The 17,801-nt window shown below is 31.9% G+C and overlaps 1 protein-coding gene across 1 annotated transcript; it reads right to left on the bottom strand.

The window, feature by feature from the left end:
- Positions 1-4,160: 4,160 nt before the first annotated feature.
- On the bottom strand, positions 4,161-5,632 carry LOC146940877 (F-box protein At1g67340-like). Its single transcript, XM_085754646.1, has 3 exons — positions 5,404-5,632; positions 5,149-5,311; positions 4,161-5,039 (listed from the first exon to the last, which is right to left on the bottom strand). The coding sequence occupies exons 1-3, from the start codon at positions 5,613-5,615 to the stop codon at positions 4,266-4,268; spliced, it is 1,149 nt and encodes a 382-aa protein (XP_085610772.1). The 5' UTR covers positions 5,616-5,632; the 3' UTR covers positions 4,161-4,265.
- Between the last annotated feature and the right edge of the window lie 12,169 nt (positions 5,633-17,801).

Below are 17,801 nucleotides of genomic sequence, written 5' to 3'. Positions count from 1 at the left end.
TCAAAGCAGTCGTAATGTTTGGAATATGTATGTGATAGCCTCAACTGTCAATGCCGCTGTGAGCCAAGAGCCATGGGTTGGGTTGTAGTGGCACAATCTTTCATATTCTGAAGGTGTTATCTATCGGAGACTCAGCGTTGTTTGCTTGTATTTTGTGGAGCATATGGAAACAACGGAACAACAAAGTTTGGAATGATATAGTGGATGCACGATGCTTTGTTTTAGAGCGAATCAAATAGGTTGTATGAATGGGAAGCAACACATAAGGCTCGCACAAATCATGGAAGTGAAGGTAAGCCATCAAGACCCGTCAAATGGGCCAAACCGATTGCAGGAAGAATGAAATGCAATATTGACGCATCTTTCGCTAATCATGATAATGAAGTTGGTAGAGATATGTGTCTTCGGGATGAGACATGTGCTTTTGTCCTGACCAAAACTGAATGGTTTCAACCGACATGTTATATGCATGTTGGAAAAGCTATAGAATTAATTTTGACACCCCAATGAGTTCAAGAGATATACTTAGCACCAATAGATTTTTGAACTCGATTCTAAAAAGATGGTTGATAGTTTTACTTTCAAAAGATACAACTCTATGGAGTTTGGAGTCATTGTTAAAGATGGTAGAACTCTTTTTAGTCAATTATACAAAAACTTTAGCGTTGAGTTTGTGCATAGACAATCAGATGAGGTTATCCATAAACTAGCTAACGCGATAAGCTAATGACGTCCCATAATTCTTCTGTTACATAAACACTAAAGTTGCCCAAACAACAAACCTGTTCATACAAATTTTCAAACTCCTATTAAAAACTAATGTTGGATGGCGATATATTTTTCCGAAGACTCAAGGTAAAAAGTTTAAAAATAAATTTTGATAAATGATATGTTGTTTTTTTTTTTTTTTTTGTCCGAATAAAATTGTCGATGATATGTTGTCAAAGTGTTTGTTTGCAGTTGAGATCCTCTCCATTTATCACATGAAATTGATTAGACAAATTTAAAAATAAATTTAATATATTTGATTCCTTTACAAGTGTTTATAGGGCGCTTTATTAGGAGTACTTGTTAGCATTTTCTTAAAATAAATTATAATTGTTGTAAGTTTTTATTGTATATATTTGAATTTGAATCAAGTACTTTTAATTACATTTCTCAATAATAGATAATGTGCAAGGAGCAATTAAGATCTGCCTTGTGTACAAAAGAATTGAAAATTTGTCATATATATTGGTGATTGTTTTTTTTTCCTACATGAAAATGACAAACACCGCATCCTTTTAAAAAAAATGTGACAAACATCACATGTAATTCACGTTCTAAGTTTGAAATCGAGGAAGGTGTCTAGCCTAGCAATACCAGGGTTCTCAGTTCAGCTCGACGCTACATATAGATAATATTTGACCTTGTTGTTTGTAACTGATTGCTTGGTTAAAAATACGGATTTAAGTTATACAAAGTCTATAATATATTTCCTTTCAAAAAAAGTCTATATAATATATTTGTTCAATGATGTGCGCAAATGAAATTATAAATAATGTCTAAATGTTTATACTGTTGATTTTAATTTGAATCTGATACCTTAAATTTTGAATATGTCTAAATGTCAAAAGGGTAATTAGAGATACTATGTGTGCAAAAAAAAAAAGTGAAATTTCGCTGTAAATATTTATAGTATAGATATAGGTATTGATTATAATTTGATCTTGTTATATTATTTTTTATTTATGGATTCATTATATTATTTGACCTTGTTGTTTTATTATAACAAGAAATCAACAAATAAATCCTCTCAAAAATATTACTCATTTCCTATTACTTATAAAATAATTTCTTAGACCGAATAAAAAGTACAAATCAATTCTTTTTATTAAAAAGTGCATCAATTCTTCTTAGACCGAATATATAAACACATTTTGGGTATAAAAATAATTTCTATTTCTTATAAAATTATTATTATTTTGATATTATTTCTTATAAAATTACGAAATATCAAATTGATTTATTTGTATAGAATAAAATCAAAATTTTTGTACCGAAATAAATCAAAATCAATTTCTTAATTTCTTAATGGTACATTATTTAGAAGAACGAAGTATATCAAAGTAGCAACTAGCAATGTCTAAAAAACATTGTGCGCTGATATTTTTGAGAATATGATATTTAAAATATAAATTTTTCCTCAAAATAATTAATATAAAATATGTTTAGGTATAAAAAAAATCACATGTTTTACTATGTTTAGGTATAAAAAAAATCACATGTATTACTCGATAATCAGAAAATTAACATTAATTATTGGTTAAAATATGAAATTTTTGGACATTGTAAGTGCCTTCGAATCAACCAGGTCTTGATTCCGTGTGTTTGTTTTCTTTTTATACACAATGAAATGTGAGGATATACATTGGCTTTGTTTCTTCCTCCGTTTTATAATGAGTAATGGTTAAAATATGAAATTTTTGGACATTGTAAGTGCCTTCAAATCAACCAGGTCTTGATTGACTCCGTGTGTTTGTTTTCTTTTTATACACAATGAAATGAGGATATACATTGGCTTTGTTTCTTCCTCCGTTTTATAATGAGTAATGCTTTTACAAATAAGATTTGTTTTTAAGAATTAATGTGATTATAATGAGTAATGCTTTTACAAATAAGAGAATTAATGTGAAAAGTGTTTTTTGGTAGTGGCCGGGATTTGAACTCCGAACGTTGAATATTACTATGTGTTGTCCCTACCAGCTGAGCTATGCTCACAAGGACAATGTGAAAAGTGTTTGTTGAGAAGAAAACAATTCAATAATTAATAATAAGGTTTTGTCAAAAAAAAAAATACTTAGTAATAAGGTTAGTTTAATGTCATTCTGTGACAACTTTATTATATTTCTTAATTTGTATGCGAAAACTTATTTCGAAATCATTCCTTAATCCTTGTATGGATCAACTCGAGTTGGCAAGTGATTCTAATATTAAAAAAGTGATTCCAAACAAGATAGTTGATATTCACACACTCTTAATTTACAATTTTGGTGGACAATGTTTTCCCCAAGCAAAGTAAGAATATCACATAAATCCCTCCAAAACAAAATATTGATCACTCTTGATCAATACCCCAAAAGAATCGGTGCCATAATGTATCAAACTTTTTTCTAAAGCAGTTATGATGTGAGGGGAGGTAAGATTGTCTAGCCCCACTTAAGATGTGGTACACTTTTGACCTGTATACAGAAATCAATCTTATTCAATCTTTCATTAATTTTGTTTGTACCATTGTGGTGCCTACTTAGATGCATATATACACAGCACACGTCATATCCTTTATGTCAGTCTGAATTTCTATATATGTATCTCAAACTAGGCAATTTACAACAAACTTGTCAAATTTTGGTTCAAATATTTTAATTAGCAACCAAAAATAAAATAAAACTAGCCCCAAACCTTTCAATCTCTATAACCTACTCCCTCCGTCCCATATTAAGTGACCTAGTTGACCATGTCACGTATGCCAATGTACAATTTTGAACTTAAATATCTTTAATAATTTATTAGAAAAAATTATGAAAACTTGATATTTTGAAAATATTCATCGTGACGAATCCAACAAGATCTTATATGCTATATTTTGTATTTATGTATTAATAGAAAAATGAGATCAAAGCATGTTATATAAATAGTACACTTTTTAAAATTAGGTCATTTAAAACGGGACGGAGCGAGCAGTATCTTTAAAGAAAAAGTAAAAAAAGGAAGGAAAACAAAAGGGAGAATGTCTTAAATTTGTTTTGACTAAAATTTCAAAGTACTCCTGTACTAGCAAAATTGATGGGAAAATCTTTTTACAGAAATTTGATGCCAAAATTATGAACCTAATAGTAATAGGTTGACATTTTAATTACCTAAAGTAACATGTTTCAAAAATTTATTTTACCTAAAGTAACTTGTTCTTTTTTCCACCAAACCAAAATTAACTAGTCACGTTACTTTCGTTACTTTAGGGCAATAAATAGAAAATAAATAAATAAAATAAAGAAAACACTATACAGAAAAAAAAACGTAAAAAAGTACTACTATTGGTAAAAGGAACAGAGGAGACCACACTACCATTGGACTTTGCAATTGCATTATGCAACGCCACAGTAATAAATGAGACAATAAACATTTTAACTTTTTCCATGTTTCAGTATCCAATGCCAAAAAATACAGTTCCAAAACAATCTTCCGTTACCGTCACCGTTAACATTTTGAAAAATAATCTAAACCTATCAGCTATCAAGCACGACCACCTCATCAATGTTAACACCACCGTCACCTTCACCGGCAACATGTTCCTCCTCCTCTAACCACCTCTCCACTGGCGCACACTCCGCCTTGTGTCGAAACTTCCAATCAAGCGCTTGACAAGCGCGTGAACAATAATTCACAACACCACAAACCGAACATCTTCGAAACTCATGTTTCCTTGTCTCAGGCCTTCCACAACCAGAATTCGAACATAACCTCATACCCGGTCCAGGAAACCCGCCTCGAATATCGAACCACCCCATCATAAACCGGTTCGCTGGGTGAGTCTCCTGAACCGGAACGTTACAACCAAAATCACTCAGCAAAGGACATCCCGAACCAGAAACAGAACCAGAAACAGCTAAAACACGAAGCTGAGGTGGTTGGTTTGAACCCGGGTTAACACTCCACGTCAGCAACGGTTGTTTGTTGTTATTGCCGTTAGATAAAACGGCAGCGAGTTCACGAGCATTAGCTTGAACTAGAAACCGTCGACCTTCAATAACGTTCTGTTTAACGCCGTAACCGTCTTGTAAACAATGACCAAGCTCACGTAAACCGTCGATGTGACCGAGAAATGCAGCGCGTGCACATAAAGCCACACCGGCGCGTAAGTCTTTGTCGTTTTTTGTTCCTCCACTTCCATTGAACTGAATCACTGCCAATGAATACAAAGACGGCGCGTGAGATTTCATAGCTGCTTTTGCCATCAACGACGCGCCGCTTCCTCTGTTTTGCAAACAGTAAAACCGAATCTGCAGACACACGACAATGATAATATTAGTCATGACAACACTTGCTGTAAGTTCTATGCATGTAATAAAATATGAAAAATAAAAAATTTCTAATTTTTTGAGTGGTTACCATTCCAAGAGTGTAACAGGCTTCAATGTTTCCAGCATCAACACAGCGTTTGAGAAAACGGTGAGCAAAGTCACACCAGTTTTTAGGTTTGACTGATAATGTTTTGTTCGAAGCTTTGGACAAAACAACAGAGTTAAGACTTAAGCCGTTTAGTCTTTTGCATCTGTTTAGTACAACAAGAAAAAAACAAATCAGTTACTCAAACACAAACAAACAAACAAAAGAGAATTTTTTTAACATAAGATTGATATATACGTGATTAGAACACTGATAAAATCTGAAGGAGAATTTGCGGTGGAGCTGAGTTTTCCAAGTATAGAGAGAACTATATCATCAGGCAAAAGTTCAAAGAAATCATGAGAAGTGTTTTGTGGCATTCTCTTGTGTCTTTTGTTATTGTTTGTGTCTGAAAACATGTTTGATAGTTGAAGTGTTTGAGGATAACACAAACCTCTTCTGGTTCGCATAATAATAGATAGATGATAAAGAAGGGTAAAAGCATAGAGAGGGGTTATATATATGTGAGAGAGAGAGAGGCTAATGAATCAGAATCTCTCACAAAATTAAATAATTTAGGAACTTTAGAGTGGTTAATTACGAAAATGGACCTAGTACTAGTATTGTCGTTTATTTGAGTCAAAGTGCGTTGACCCAGATCCATTTCGTCTTCGTCCGTAAGTTAATGCACTCGATTACGTTGCTCTTTTTATTTGTACTGCAAAATCCTTCTCTTTTCCCTTGTCTGCACGCTTTTCAACAGTTTCTTTTCTTTTTTCTTTTTACATTAATATAAAAAAAGTTAAGAAATAAAATATGCAGTACTAGTACTAACAAAAAAAAAAATCATAATATTATTAAGAATAGTTAGAGAAACGTGTTTCTAGAAAACATATATTTAGAAAAATAATAATATATGTAAAGAGATTATTTTTTTAGAGGAATGTAAAGAGAAAATTGAAAAGGGAAATAAAACATATATTTTGAAAAAGAATAAAACATATATTTGGAAAAGAAATAAACAAATATAAATTCTTTGTAACGGATCTCATATTTAGCAACAAATGTTGCTTTTGTAAAAAAAAAAAAGGAATGAACAAGTTTTTGTAAAGAATCTTATCGTTAATATCTTTTCCACAATTGATATTTTTTTAAGAATAAAATTTTTATACATTAAATTTCTAATTAATATAAATTACTGTGATCAAACTCATGTTTTCTTTAACAATTAATCTTTATTGGACTTTTTTTATATTCGATAAAATGTATTTTTTAACATTGAATAATGTTGACTCAAATAACTTGATTTGAATTTATACCACATTTAATTAATTTAATTGATTAAATATTTAAAATTATTCAACAACTCTTGTCATCATAAGTGTAATTAATTGATTTTTCTGTGGTTTTTTTCACACCAACCGATTAGTTTTTGTAGTTGGCCTGGATAATACCCAATTAAGAAAATCGACTTCATCCGAATTTTTAGAGAGAAAACAAATAAGAGAGTGCTAAAAATATGTGTTTTGATTTGATTTAGTTTAATTCTCACAATATTTGCTCGGAGAATCTGAATCAAGCAAAACTAATGAAGAATATGATGATTTTCTTCGATTGAATGTGGCTAACATTTTTAATAATTATATACTTTTTATAGGTTTTAAATGAATGACTTATATTTAGAAAATATAGATTTCTTTTATATTCAACAAATTCTAATTTATAAGGGTGTAGCATCTATATTTGGTTAGATTTGATGAGAGTACTTTTTTTTGAGAGATTGGTGAGAGTAATTTAATGACCGAAAAAAGAATTTGTTGAGTTTTCACACTTATTTGTGTGCTTTTTCAATATGCATGTTTTTTTTTATCAACCTTTATAACAACTTTTCCTAACATAGTTTTTATGAACATTATTGTAAAAATTAATTTGCTTTTAATTGACTTATAAATCAATTAAAAAGTGTTTTTTGTTTACATTCAAATACTAACAACGTAAGTAACCAAAAAAAATACTAACAACGTAAGCCACTTTTTCCTTAACGTAAGCCACTTTTTCCTTAAAATAAAAAAGCCTTTGAATGAGGTCTTTTAAATATGTTGATAAAGAAACACAAAAATTAAGAACCTTGCCTCTGCGCATGAGCCGGATTAGTCTTCCATCATTGGTAGATTGGAAACCGGTGCAAAAGCCAAAAAAATTAAGAACCTTAAATATGTAATTTAATTTGAGGCATGTCAGACACTAAATATAGGTAATATAGGTAACGCTTAGAGTTGAACATTGATTCGAAAGGTTAACAAAAAAAAAAAAACTACCTTTAAGATCAAACTCACAAAATGAACTACGAGTCTACAACTCTTCATTTAATTACCAACCAAGCTAAGCGTAAAAATGTTTAAAAAATTTATCTTACAGAAATATATTTAAAGCGAAAAAGATTCATGGGCTAAATATGAGACCTAAAAAATTTGGGGGACTGAAACCCATGTTTTAGTGACAAACCCCAATGATCAGGAGTTAAGATCCTCTCCATTTATGTCTTTCTCCATTTATTCCATTTGGAGAGATAAAAACACATAAAATCTTGAAAAAAAATAAAATATAATTAATGATGGTGGGACCCACTTAATGGTAGGATCCACCATCTCTTTTTTGTGTCTATCTCTATCCAAATTGCAAACTCCATTGATCACATATTACTAATTTTCTAACCCAAGCTTTAGAATAACATGATTATTTCCTCTAAAGATTAGAGGGTTAAGGCAAAAAGGACAAAAATGCAAATAAACCATGAGAAAAGATAACTATGAATTTGAAGCTTGAAGCTATAAACTATCGATCATCAGCTGTCAGCTAGCTTGATAGTTCTCCGTCATTTTTACCAAACAGTCTTAGTGGTGGATTTAGGTCGAAGGGTTTAAACTTTTGGGTTGTTAGATCTTTTGGGTAGGTGGTGCAAAAATTAAATTCGTTGTATCCAAAATGAAAGAGGACGTCTTGAACTCTAATTTGTATTTTTTTAATTCAAAGGGTTCGGTCGAATCTCCTCAAAAGGCTTCATTTTGCCCCGGATCATTTTGAATTCTATTAAAAGAATATTTTAGATTATTATATTTTTTATATTTTAATTCTATTATATATATATATATATATATATATATATATATATATATATATATATATATATATATTATACTCTTTATGTTCTTGTTATTATACTCTTTATATTGTGAATATTTATATCATATTTATTCTCGGTTTTTAATTAAATTTAATATAATTAATTTTTTCGATAAGAATAATTTAATTCTTATCCTATGTATAGGGTCACCCATAAAAAATTTATGGAGAATGCTAAACAGTGCCCTCAGGGCATTAGTTAAGCAACTAAACACAAGTAATTTTTTTATAAAAAGTAGTGTAATTACTTAATCAAAAGTCAAAATTTATATTTTTAAGATGAATTTTCTATTTATAGTTTCCTTAACCATTGTCCCGAGAACACTGGTTAGCAAGACCCAAATTTTATTAGCTCAGTAGATATCATATCAAAATTCAAGTCTACAAAGCATAAATGTATACACAAAATCAGACAGTTATCTGATAATAATTTGTGAAAATAAATTAATATAATTCACAACACAAATTTCAACAATTTCATACAATGTCAGATCTTGACCGTTCACTTCAGATTGGACGGTGCTGAACAAATAATGCATCCACACACTAATTGTGTTATATCCAACTCCGTGTTTTATTCTTATTAATATTTTTCAAAGGTATTTGTTCAAAAATATTTTTCAAAGGTAATGGGTAGGATATTCTAAGTTGATGCGTGTCTTCTATCATTGACTTGCGTAGAATGCATAATATGCATGCACCGCGGCTTCAAATTCATCATATCATACGATAATAAAACTTTGCACGATCATTTAAAAGATTAAGTTTTAATTTGCTATACATGACTCCTAGCTAGCCACCATTGAATTTTAAGATGAGAAAAATAGAGGAGGTGATAGTGGTTTACGTGCAAGTCTCATTACCCTTTTCTTATGCCAGGATATATCGAGAAATTAAAATTGAGTATATGAAAATGCAAAGATTAATAACAATTCATTTGTTTATAAACATGTGCGAACGTTCATAATCTCAATATATATCTGACTGATCAGGAATTTGAATGAGACAAACGCAGAGGATGTTGCTTAACGCATTTGCCATATACCACTCGTTCATTAGGGACCCTTGTGAGCGGTGTGAGTGGGTGCACGTGATGCTAATGCATACATACACCAAATTCACCTTTGAGTTGAGTATGGTCTAAGCTATATTTGCTTGTTTAACTTGGATATATTTAAGTGTATATTATGGGGTCAAACTCATAAAACCTCACCCAAACTTTAAATTAAAGGGAACTATTTCACTGTAAAACAAATGGTTAATTAAGATTGATGTTTTAAAAAGTAGATTGGTGACCGAATCGATGAGACTTTTGAAGCATTGTTCAATTAACTCAATCGATTGAATTCCGGATGACTAACGAAATAATAAAAAAATTGAATTGAGGTTTGGCCAAATTTCGTGGGACTAAAAAAAGGTTCAACCAACCAAAAGACATCTGTTTAGAATTCAATAAATTCAGTTGACCAATTTGATTCTAACCACATCGGTTAATTAAGAACAAACCTGGACCTGAACTCTATCAATTGCTTGGTATTTGTAAGATGTTTCCATAAGTTTGGATACGAGTTCATCGCCGTCACAAAAAGTTGTAGTCTTGTTGGTAAATGTTCATTAAATTTTAGCAATAAGGGAAAATCACGGTTATTTGTTACAAATGATTTATAATAAAAAAAGAAGAGAGAAAAATGCATAAAAATAGGTTTTTTCTACGTTATCCCTATGATTTGGAGGTAATTTACCTCAATCAAAGAAAAATCTATTTTTTTCATCTTTTTTCCTACCATCAAATATCATTTTCATTTGTCTCATTCAACATGTGATCTTCATGTCATTCGTTCTATAATCGAATTCTACTTGTTATTAGGGGTAATTTACCTCAAATTCATTAGAGGATAATGTAGGTTTCACCATTTTGGTTTTTTTTTTTACAACCAATTACCATTTTCATCTCAATAACATTAAACTTCTTCGTTTCCTTCGTTCAACATGCAATATTTATCTTCTTCATTCAAGAATCGAATCATACTTGTCATTAGAGGTCATGAACGGGTAATGTAGGTCAAACCATAAAAATATGGTATCTAACTAATTAGATTATGATATTTCTAAAAAACTAACTAATTAGATTATGACTGATCATGTTCCTGTGAGCATAGCTCAGTTGGCAGGAGCATACATTGTTATATGCAGCGGTCAGAGTTTGAATCCCGAACACCCCACTTTCACCTTAAAAAAAGTTGAAGTACGTCACCGTACTTTTCCCTCCCAAGAAAGTGATGAGTCAGGTTGAAGGAGCTAGTAAGTTTTGACTGGTCTTTTACAGCATTTGAATCTTGCTTGTGTTGAAAAAGGTTAGAGTACTCTAGCATACTAGCAGTAGCAGTGGATGAGGATGTGCACGCCATCTTAAAACTCAGATCCATCCTACGTATTGAAATTTGGAAGCTAGCAAATATCATTATCATATTAATTGTTTATTTGTCGTCTTTGCGGGTTTAAAGCTGAAATTGAAATGAATGGACAATTCATTGCTACTACAAAGTACTGAAAACTTTTTTATGCTAAATTCATTAGTAATTTTTTTTGCCCTTCTTATGGGTAAATAGGACTGTCTACGAGGGAATCACTGAATAAATTCAAGCATCACATTTCAAACTAAATTCTTCAAATTGCAGAAACATGCCCTGGTAAAGTTCTGACCCTTGAACTTGAATTATGCAATAATAGAGAAAAGGGTTAATTTTGTTTGCCAAGTTCAACTGGGTTGATATATTCTCACTCAATTGACCGTGCAAGCAAGGGGTAGAAGTAGGTCGTGTTATGCGTCCCAGTGTTGGGACAATTTACTGCTCCCTGCTTTCCTTCAACTTTACGTGCATGGTAAGTGAACAATGTTTGATTATTTGCTGAGGTGGTCTAACCTTGGTGGCGTTTACGGTAACAACTAGTGTGTGTCTTTGGAAATGGGTCATGGGCAACCTCTCAATTGTGCATTTATCTACTTTTTCAAACGTGTATTTATTTCGTCACAAATTATAAGTCATTTTATAACACTAACGAAACATTGATGCATATTTTTTCATTATATCATATTATCATATACTTTTTTAGTTTTTGGTAAAGACCATTTACTATTTATTACCTTTTCTACTTTGAATTTTTTTAATTTTTCTTTCCCATATTAATAATGAATAATAATTTTGTTAATTTACTCGTGATTTCTTTTTTCCATACAAAATTAACTATGCTTCTTAATTTATATGAAATGACTAAAACAACTTATAATTTAGAACATATTAGGTAGCTTTCACCTTAAAGCACGACATACACAACACTAATTGAAGTTTTCCTGACTATGCCAAGGTCTAACCTTTAATAGGTTCTGAATATCCCTTCTAAAGGCTCCATAAGGACCATGGCATGGACTTCTCTCAAGAGTCAGAATTACAAAGGATAATGACCTCTGAAGGCAATCCTAGATCATCCGGTCTGAATTCAATGTCATCTCATCATAATCTACTCAAAGGTAAAGGACAAAGGTTCAAAGACAAAAATCCTAAATTTACATTATATACAATAACTCAAGGGAATGGAAACAGGTACGTCTCTTACCCTAACTATCTTATCACCCACGACGCTTACTGTTTACGTAAGTAATTATAAATATTTTTTTTATTACAATCATATTAAATTTTTTACTTTAGATTAAATTATAAATTTGTTACATTTTATCAATAATTTTAACTTTATTAGATTACAAGATTTTTTTTTTTGCACATTTAAACATATTATGATCAAAAAGTGAAATATGATGTTATATATAGTCAAATTTTCTAAAGTGTCTTGTTAAATATCAAAAGAATGTTTTATCTCATTTCACTATTACTCCATTAATCTATTTAAAAAAACACACATATTCTTATTTAAAAAATATGATTTTAAACATGCTAACAGACTATATCAAGTTTCCAACTAAGCAATTGAGCTCAAATGATTAATGAGTTATACCAAAGAACGGATCGTTTGAAAGAACCAGAATACGATTCCTGAATGAAACAATTATTGATCTGACTATATTTATCTCGCGACCAAATTTTGGATTACCATAAAACCGAAGGGTAACATAGAAAAAAAAACTATATCAAGTGTTTTTTTGCTGAAGGAAATATATCAAGCTTTTAAAAAGTCTGATACAAGCTTAAAAAATAAACATATGATAGAATATATTTCTAGCTTAAACCTTTAAATTTTTGATACATCCCGTTAGAGGATAGAATATATTTCTAGCTTAAACCTTTAAATTTTTGATACATCCCGTTAGAGTTTTGCAAAGTCTATCTCGACTCAGCCTATTCCACATCTTAACATCCAAATAAGAAACTTCATGTATAGAATATTTGTAGAAAAAAGTACTCCATCCGTTTCAAAATGAGTGTCGTTTTAGCCGATTGCACACATATTAAGGAATGAAATGAAATAATCATTAGACATAACACTTTTACTAAACTGCCCTTACTTTATAAGAAAAAGACAAACTTAGGGGCTGTTTGGAATAGGTGAAAGTATAAGGAAAGATGCCACTGCCGATGGAAAGATTTTGGGAAATTGAGCTTCCCTTGTTTGGAACCACTGATTAACAACAAGGAAAGATAGTTTTCGGTGGGTCCTACCGCAGATTTGTTTCCTCGCTACAAGGGGAAGAAAGTAGTAGGAACATGTATATTTTTATAAAGGAAAATGTTAACCGGTGCCCCCGGAACACTGGTAGGGATGACAATTGGACCCAGGTCCGATGGGTACCCGCAAAAAATACCCACAATGGGTAGGGTAAAACCCCGCTTTTATGGGTTTGGGCATGGGTCCGGGTAATACCCACAAATTTTAATGGGTATGGGCACGGGTATGGGTACTATACTGCCCAGCCCGGCAACCCCGCATGTACATATTTATATAATATCATAAATAATTTATTTGTTTTTTATGTATAATTAATTAATTTATTTAGTTATTTAAGCATAAACCTAAACCTAAACCAAAAAACTACTTAATACAATAACAACTCCATCTTGTCGTACAATTTTTTAGGGATATTTTGGATGTTTTTTATTTGACTAAATATTACGATTCGTACGATTTGATGAGTTAATTTAAAAAAATTTGGACCGTAGTTTTATTTCAATTGTGATGTTTTTATTGTCTTTTCATAGTTAAAGTGCGGGTAATGGGCGCGGGTATGGGCACTTAGGTACCCATAGGGTATGGGGAAGGGCACTAAAGTTGTTGCCCACAAGAGTACGGGCACGGGTGCGGGTATTTTTTACAAATGCGGGTATGGGGAAGGACACTGTAGTACCCTACCCATAGGGTACCCATTGCCATCCCTAGGCACTAGTTAAGGATGCTAAAAGAAGAAATTCTAAGTCAAAAAAGATACTTTTTAAGCTTTTAATGCATTGATTACACAACTATCAATGCAAATATTACTATATTTGCTTCCTTAACTAGTGCCCCGGGGGCACTGGTTAACATGACCCTTTTATAAAATGCCAATCTTGCCATTGCTTTGATCCACGTGCATGGACTAATATACATCTCTTTTATTTGCAACCTGTATGCTTTTAGACTAACTTAAATCATGTGTTCTTGTGTTTGGTATGAGAGAGTTAGAGAAGAGAGAGTAAGGGAAGAGAGAAGTATAAGAGAAAGTGAGAATTTCTTCTGTTTGGCAAGCAAAGAAACAGAGAAGAGAGATCTAAAATGGGTGGGATCCACAACTTTTTATCTTCTCTCCTGGTGTGTGAAGAAAGGGAGAAGAACCAGCTTTTTATTTTAAGTTGCCCAAAATACCCTTATTATATAATTCCAAGGATATAGCATAAGTATTTTATTTGTCTAACATAACATATCTATAAAATAAATACTGTTAAATAGTAGAAGAAAAATATACATAGTTTTAATTTATTATTTTATTATAGATAATAATGATGACATGGTTTTAAGTAAAACCATTTCCATTCCATCAGTGTTACTTTGTCGAAAAAATAAAAAAATTGGACGCATGTTCCTTTGTCAAGTGGGAGCACAAACTTTGATTTAATTTAATATTTAATAAGTTAAAGTTGATATAAAAGTAAAAAAGTAATCAATATAATTATTTAACTAACTAAAAAAATCATGTAGTTAATTAAAATATTGAAACCAAATTTAAAATTAAATTAACTTTGATTGAGTCCTTTTTATTTTAAGGGTATTTTTGTACTTTTAAAACTAGTCAACATTTCTTTCTTCTCTATTTCTCTTCTTTCTCTCTTATAACAAACAACATATTAAATCAGCTCTTTTTCTCATATATTTTTCTCTTCTCATACTCTCTCTCACCTATTTCTCTCTTCTCAACTTCTCTTCCAAAACAAATACACCCTAAAGAAATACTTGAATACAATGTTAGTTAATGAATTATTAATATAGTTTTAAAATTTTGTTAAAATGACACTCATTTTTCGAAACGGAGGGAGTAAAATAAACAAAACAAAAAAGAAGCCTTAAATCTAGCCGAACTTCGAAGTTTGGAACCGGCTGGCCCCAAACTGAATGTGACCACTGACCCTACTAATTATAAACCCATGACTTTTTTTGGTTCTGCTTTAGGCCAAACAGTACCTAATAACTATTGACTGTTCCAGACGATTTTTCTGTGGCACGTTGCTAGTTGGAACTAGCTTATTACTCCTATTAACCTTGTCCTTGGTTCTACGTTTGGAGCATTCACATAAGGATGCAAAAATTGATTTTGTTAAGCTTGATCACTTTAAAGTATAATTGATTCTGAACCCATTTGGGTTGGCCTAGTGGTATTGGCTTGCGATCTGGGAGTGTGCTCCTCCTCGAGGTTTCAAGTTCGATTCTCACTGGTGTCAATCAATTTAGGTGGGCTAATTTAGCTTCTTAAAAAAAAAGTATAATTGATTCTGCCTTTAAACTGAACTAATTTAAAGCAAAAATTTATAAGTGATTTTTACATTGAAATTTATTGATTAGCACACTTGTACCCAAACATAATCTGTTTAACATTTAACTCATTTTAAGTATTATCAATTTTATAAAGGCTAAACTACACTTTTGACCCCCTAACATTGACAATGTTGCGATTTTGGCCCCCTAATAAAAAAATTAAAATTTTGCCCCCTAAGTTTTAGCCCCTTTGCAAAAGTGACCTTTTGGCCAATTTTGATCAGGTCAACGCTGAGGTGTCACTTCATTAATGGTGCTGGCACGCCACATGTGTATTTCACCATTTTTTTATAAAATCAAAATGCCACATGTATATTTACTTGAATTAAAAAAAAAAGGAAATATATCTTCATCATCCTCATTCAAACCACCGCCATGTCCACCGACATAAACTACGACAACGACACTCCCACCACCGTCCCTTCCAAACCCTCCGCCCCTAAACCTGAAAAAAAAAACCCAAACTTCTCAGCTTCGTCGACGACGAAATCGACGCCGATAACGAAACCCGTTGTTCACGCTCCTCTAAACCCCCACCACCACCGCCCCAAACCCTCTTCTTCATCCTCTCACAAAATCACCGCCCACAAAAACAGAATAACGTCACATTCTCCTTTCACCTTCACCTTCCAATGTTCAACCTCAAGATTTTGAAGAAAACGGGGAATATGAGGCGAGATTTGCTTCTGTTGGGATTAAGAATGGAAAATTTGAGGCGAGATTATCTTGTAGTGACCTCAAGCTAGGAAAAGCAGAAACCCCAACATTCCTCTGAAACCTTGCAAATGGATCAATTGTAGCATTCATAGAAGGAGAAACAAGATCAAAGCTTCCGTTGTTGTTGTTACTGAAGTTGTTGTGGACAGAGACAACATTTGATGTTGTAGATGTTGTGGAGAAACAAGACACGTGCTCCTTTAGATCAGTGTTGTTGTTGGAGCTGTTGTAGTTACACATTTGGTCACCGTTGAATGTGGCGGTGCTAGCGGCGGTGTAAGGAGATGAATCAAGAAGAGGTGGAAGATAAACGGAAGAAGGTGAACTTGGTTCTGGACAGAGACTCATGCTGTTGTTGCTGGCTGAGTTTGAGGCTATTTTGGTCTTTTTTGCACCACTTGTGATGGCTGTCACGACGGTGCTTCCATTTCCAATGTTGCTCTTTTGAAACACACGTGAAATGACCCATTCATCCTTCCTTTTCTATTTTTTTTATTTTTTAATTTATTTAATTTAGAAAATGATTATGTGGATTTTTTTATTTTTTTTAATTTAGTAATTACACACGTGGCATGCCACTTAGGCGTTGACCTGGTCAAAATTGGCCAAAAGATCACTTTTGCAAAGGGGCTAAAACTTAGGGGGCAAAATTTTCATTTTTTTTATTAGGTGGCCAAAATCGCAACATTGGCAAAGTTAGGGGGTCAAAACTGTAGTTTAACCTTTTATAAAATCAAACTCACCACATATTCAAACTTGCACCTTATTATTCTTTTCATTTTAGAAAGTTGTAATTGAAGCTAGGTGGTACAACTTCTGATATATCAATACGAGTCAACAAGAATTTTACATTTTTTCATAAAAAAAGATTGGACTAATGTAAAGATGATGGATGAGTGGGTGGAAATGTGGAACTCAAATCATTGCATTTCAAATCTCAGTCTCATACGTGAGCGCATTATTGTGAGTGGTGGGGAGGCTAGCTAATCCCAAATTCATCTCTACCAGATGAACACAAATCGCATGACATGCTTGACCACAAAAAAAAATTAATTAGAATCATCTAACTTCATTTTCATAGCTCCTCTTTAAATCATAGAGTATAGAAAAAGTTACACTGTCCATGACTTGTTTCCGAGTCTCAATTTGTAATAATATAAATTAATTGAAGTAACAATTAAAAAACTGGTTTTAACAATACCACAAACAAACAAAAAGCTGCAGTCCATTTATCAACACATTATAAATGAGTTTGTGTCAACTAATTATGCTCGTGTGAGTAAATTAAGTTTGATAATTGTGAAATTGTTTCCCAACACATACATATTCGGTGACTAACCCTTACCAAATATTCCTCTAAGAAAAGCCCTAATCACGGTATATGGCACTCAAATGCTCTTTTAATTATATTATAAACAAGTGCGGTTTTAATTAGTGTTGATTAAACTTGCCGCTGATATATTTTTCAATTCTTATACTACTTCTATACCTTAAAATAATTTTCAATTGTTCTTGTTGGGTAATTAGGGGAACACGAGAATCATCATTCGGGTTTGAGCAATCAGACATGTAGAATTTATTGCTGCGTTATAAGTGAAGCACGAGAAACATCAACTGAGTTTTGATATCACATGTTTAACCAAAACTTTAGAAATTAGATTTATAAACTCTTTCACTTATATGAGATTAGATTTTCACTTTTACATTCAAGACATTTGAACAAACGGAGATGAAATATATTA

This window comes from Medicago sativa, chromosome 3 (assembly GCF_051527215.1).
Source record: "Medicago sativa cultivar Bolivia chromosome 3, Bolivia_mono, whole genome shotgun sequence".
NCBI classification, from domain to species: Eukaryota; Viridiplantae; Streptophyta; class Magnoliopsida; order Fabales; family Fabaceae; genus Medicago; species Medicago sativa.
This window is presented reverse-complemented; position numbering and strand designations above follow the sequence as displayed.

Bases quoted from the DNA above. Each gene is read 5' to 3' on its own strand.
- LOC146940877 (XM_085754646.1), bottom strand. From the start codon at position 5,615: ATGCGAACCAGAAGAGGTTTGTGTTATCCTCAAACACTTCAACTATCA. The intron at 5,312-5,403 runs GTATATATCAAT...TGTACTAAACAG, and splicing joins TTTATCAGTGTTCTAATCAC to ATGCAAAAGACTAAACGGCT. The intron at 5,040-5,148 runs GTAACCACTCAA...GTGTGTCTGCAG, and splicing joins CCTGTTACACTCTTGGAATG to ATTCGGTTTTACTGTTTGCA.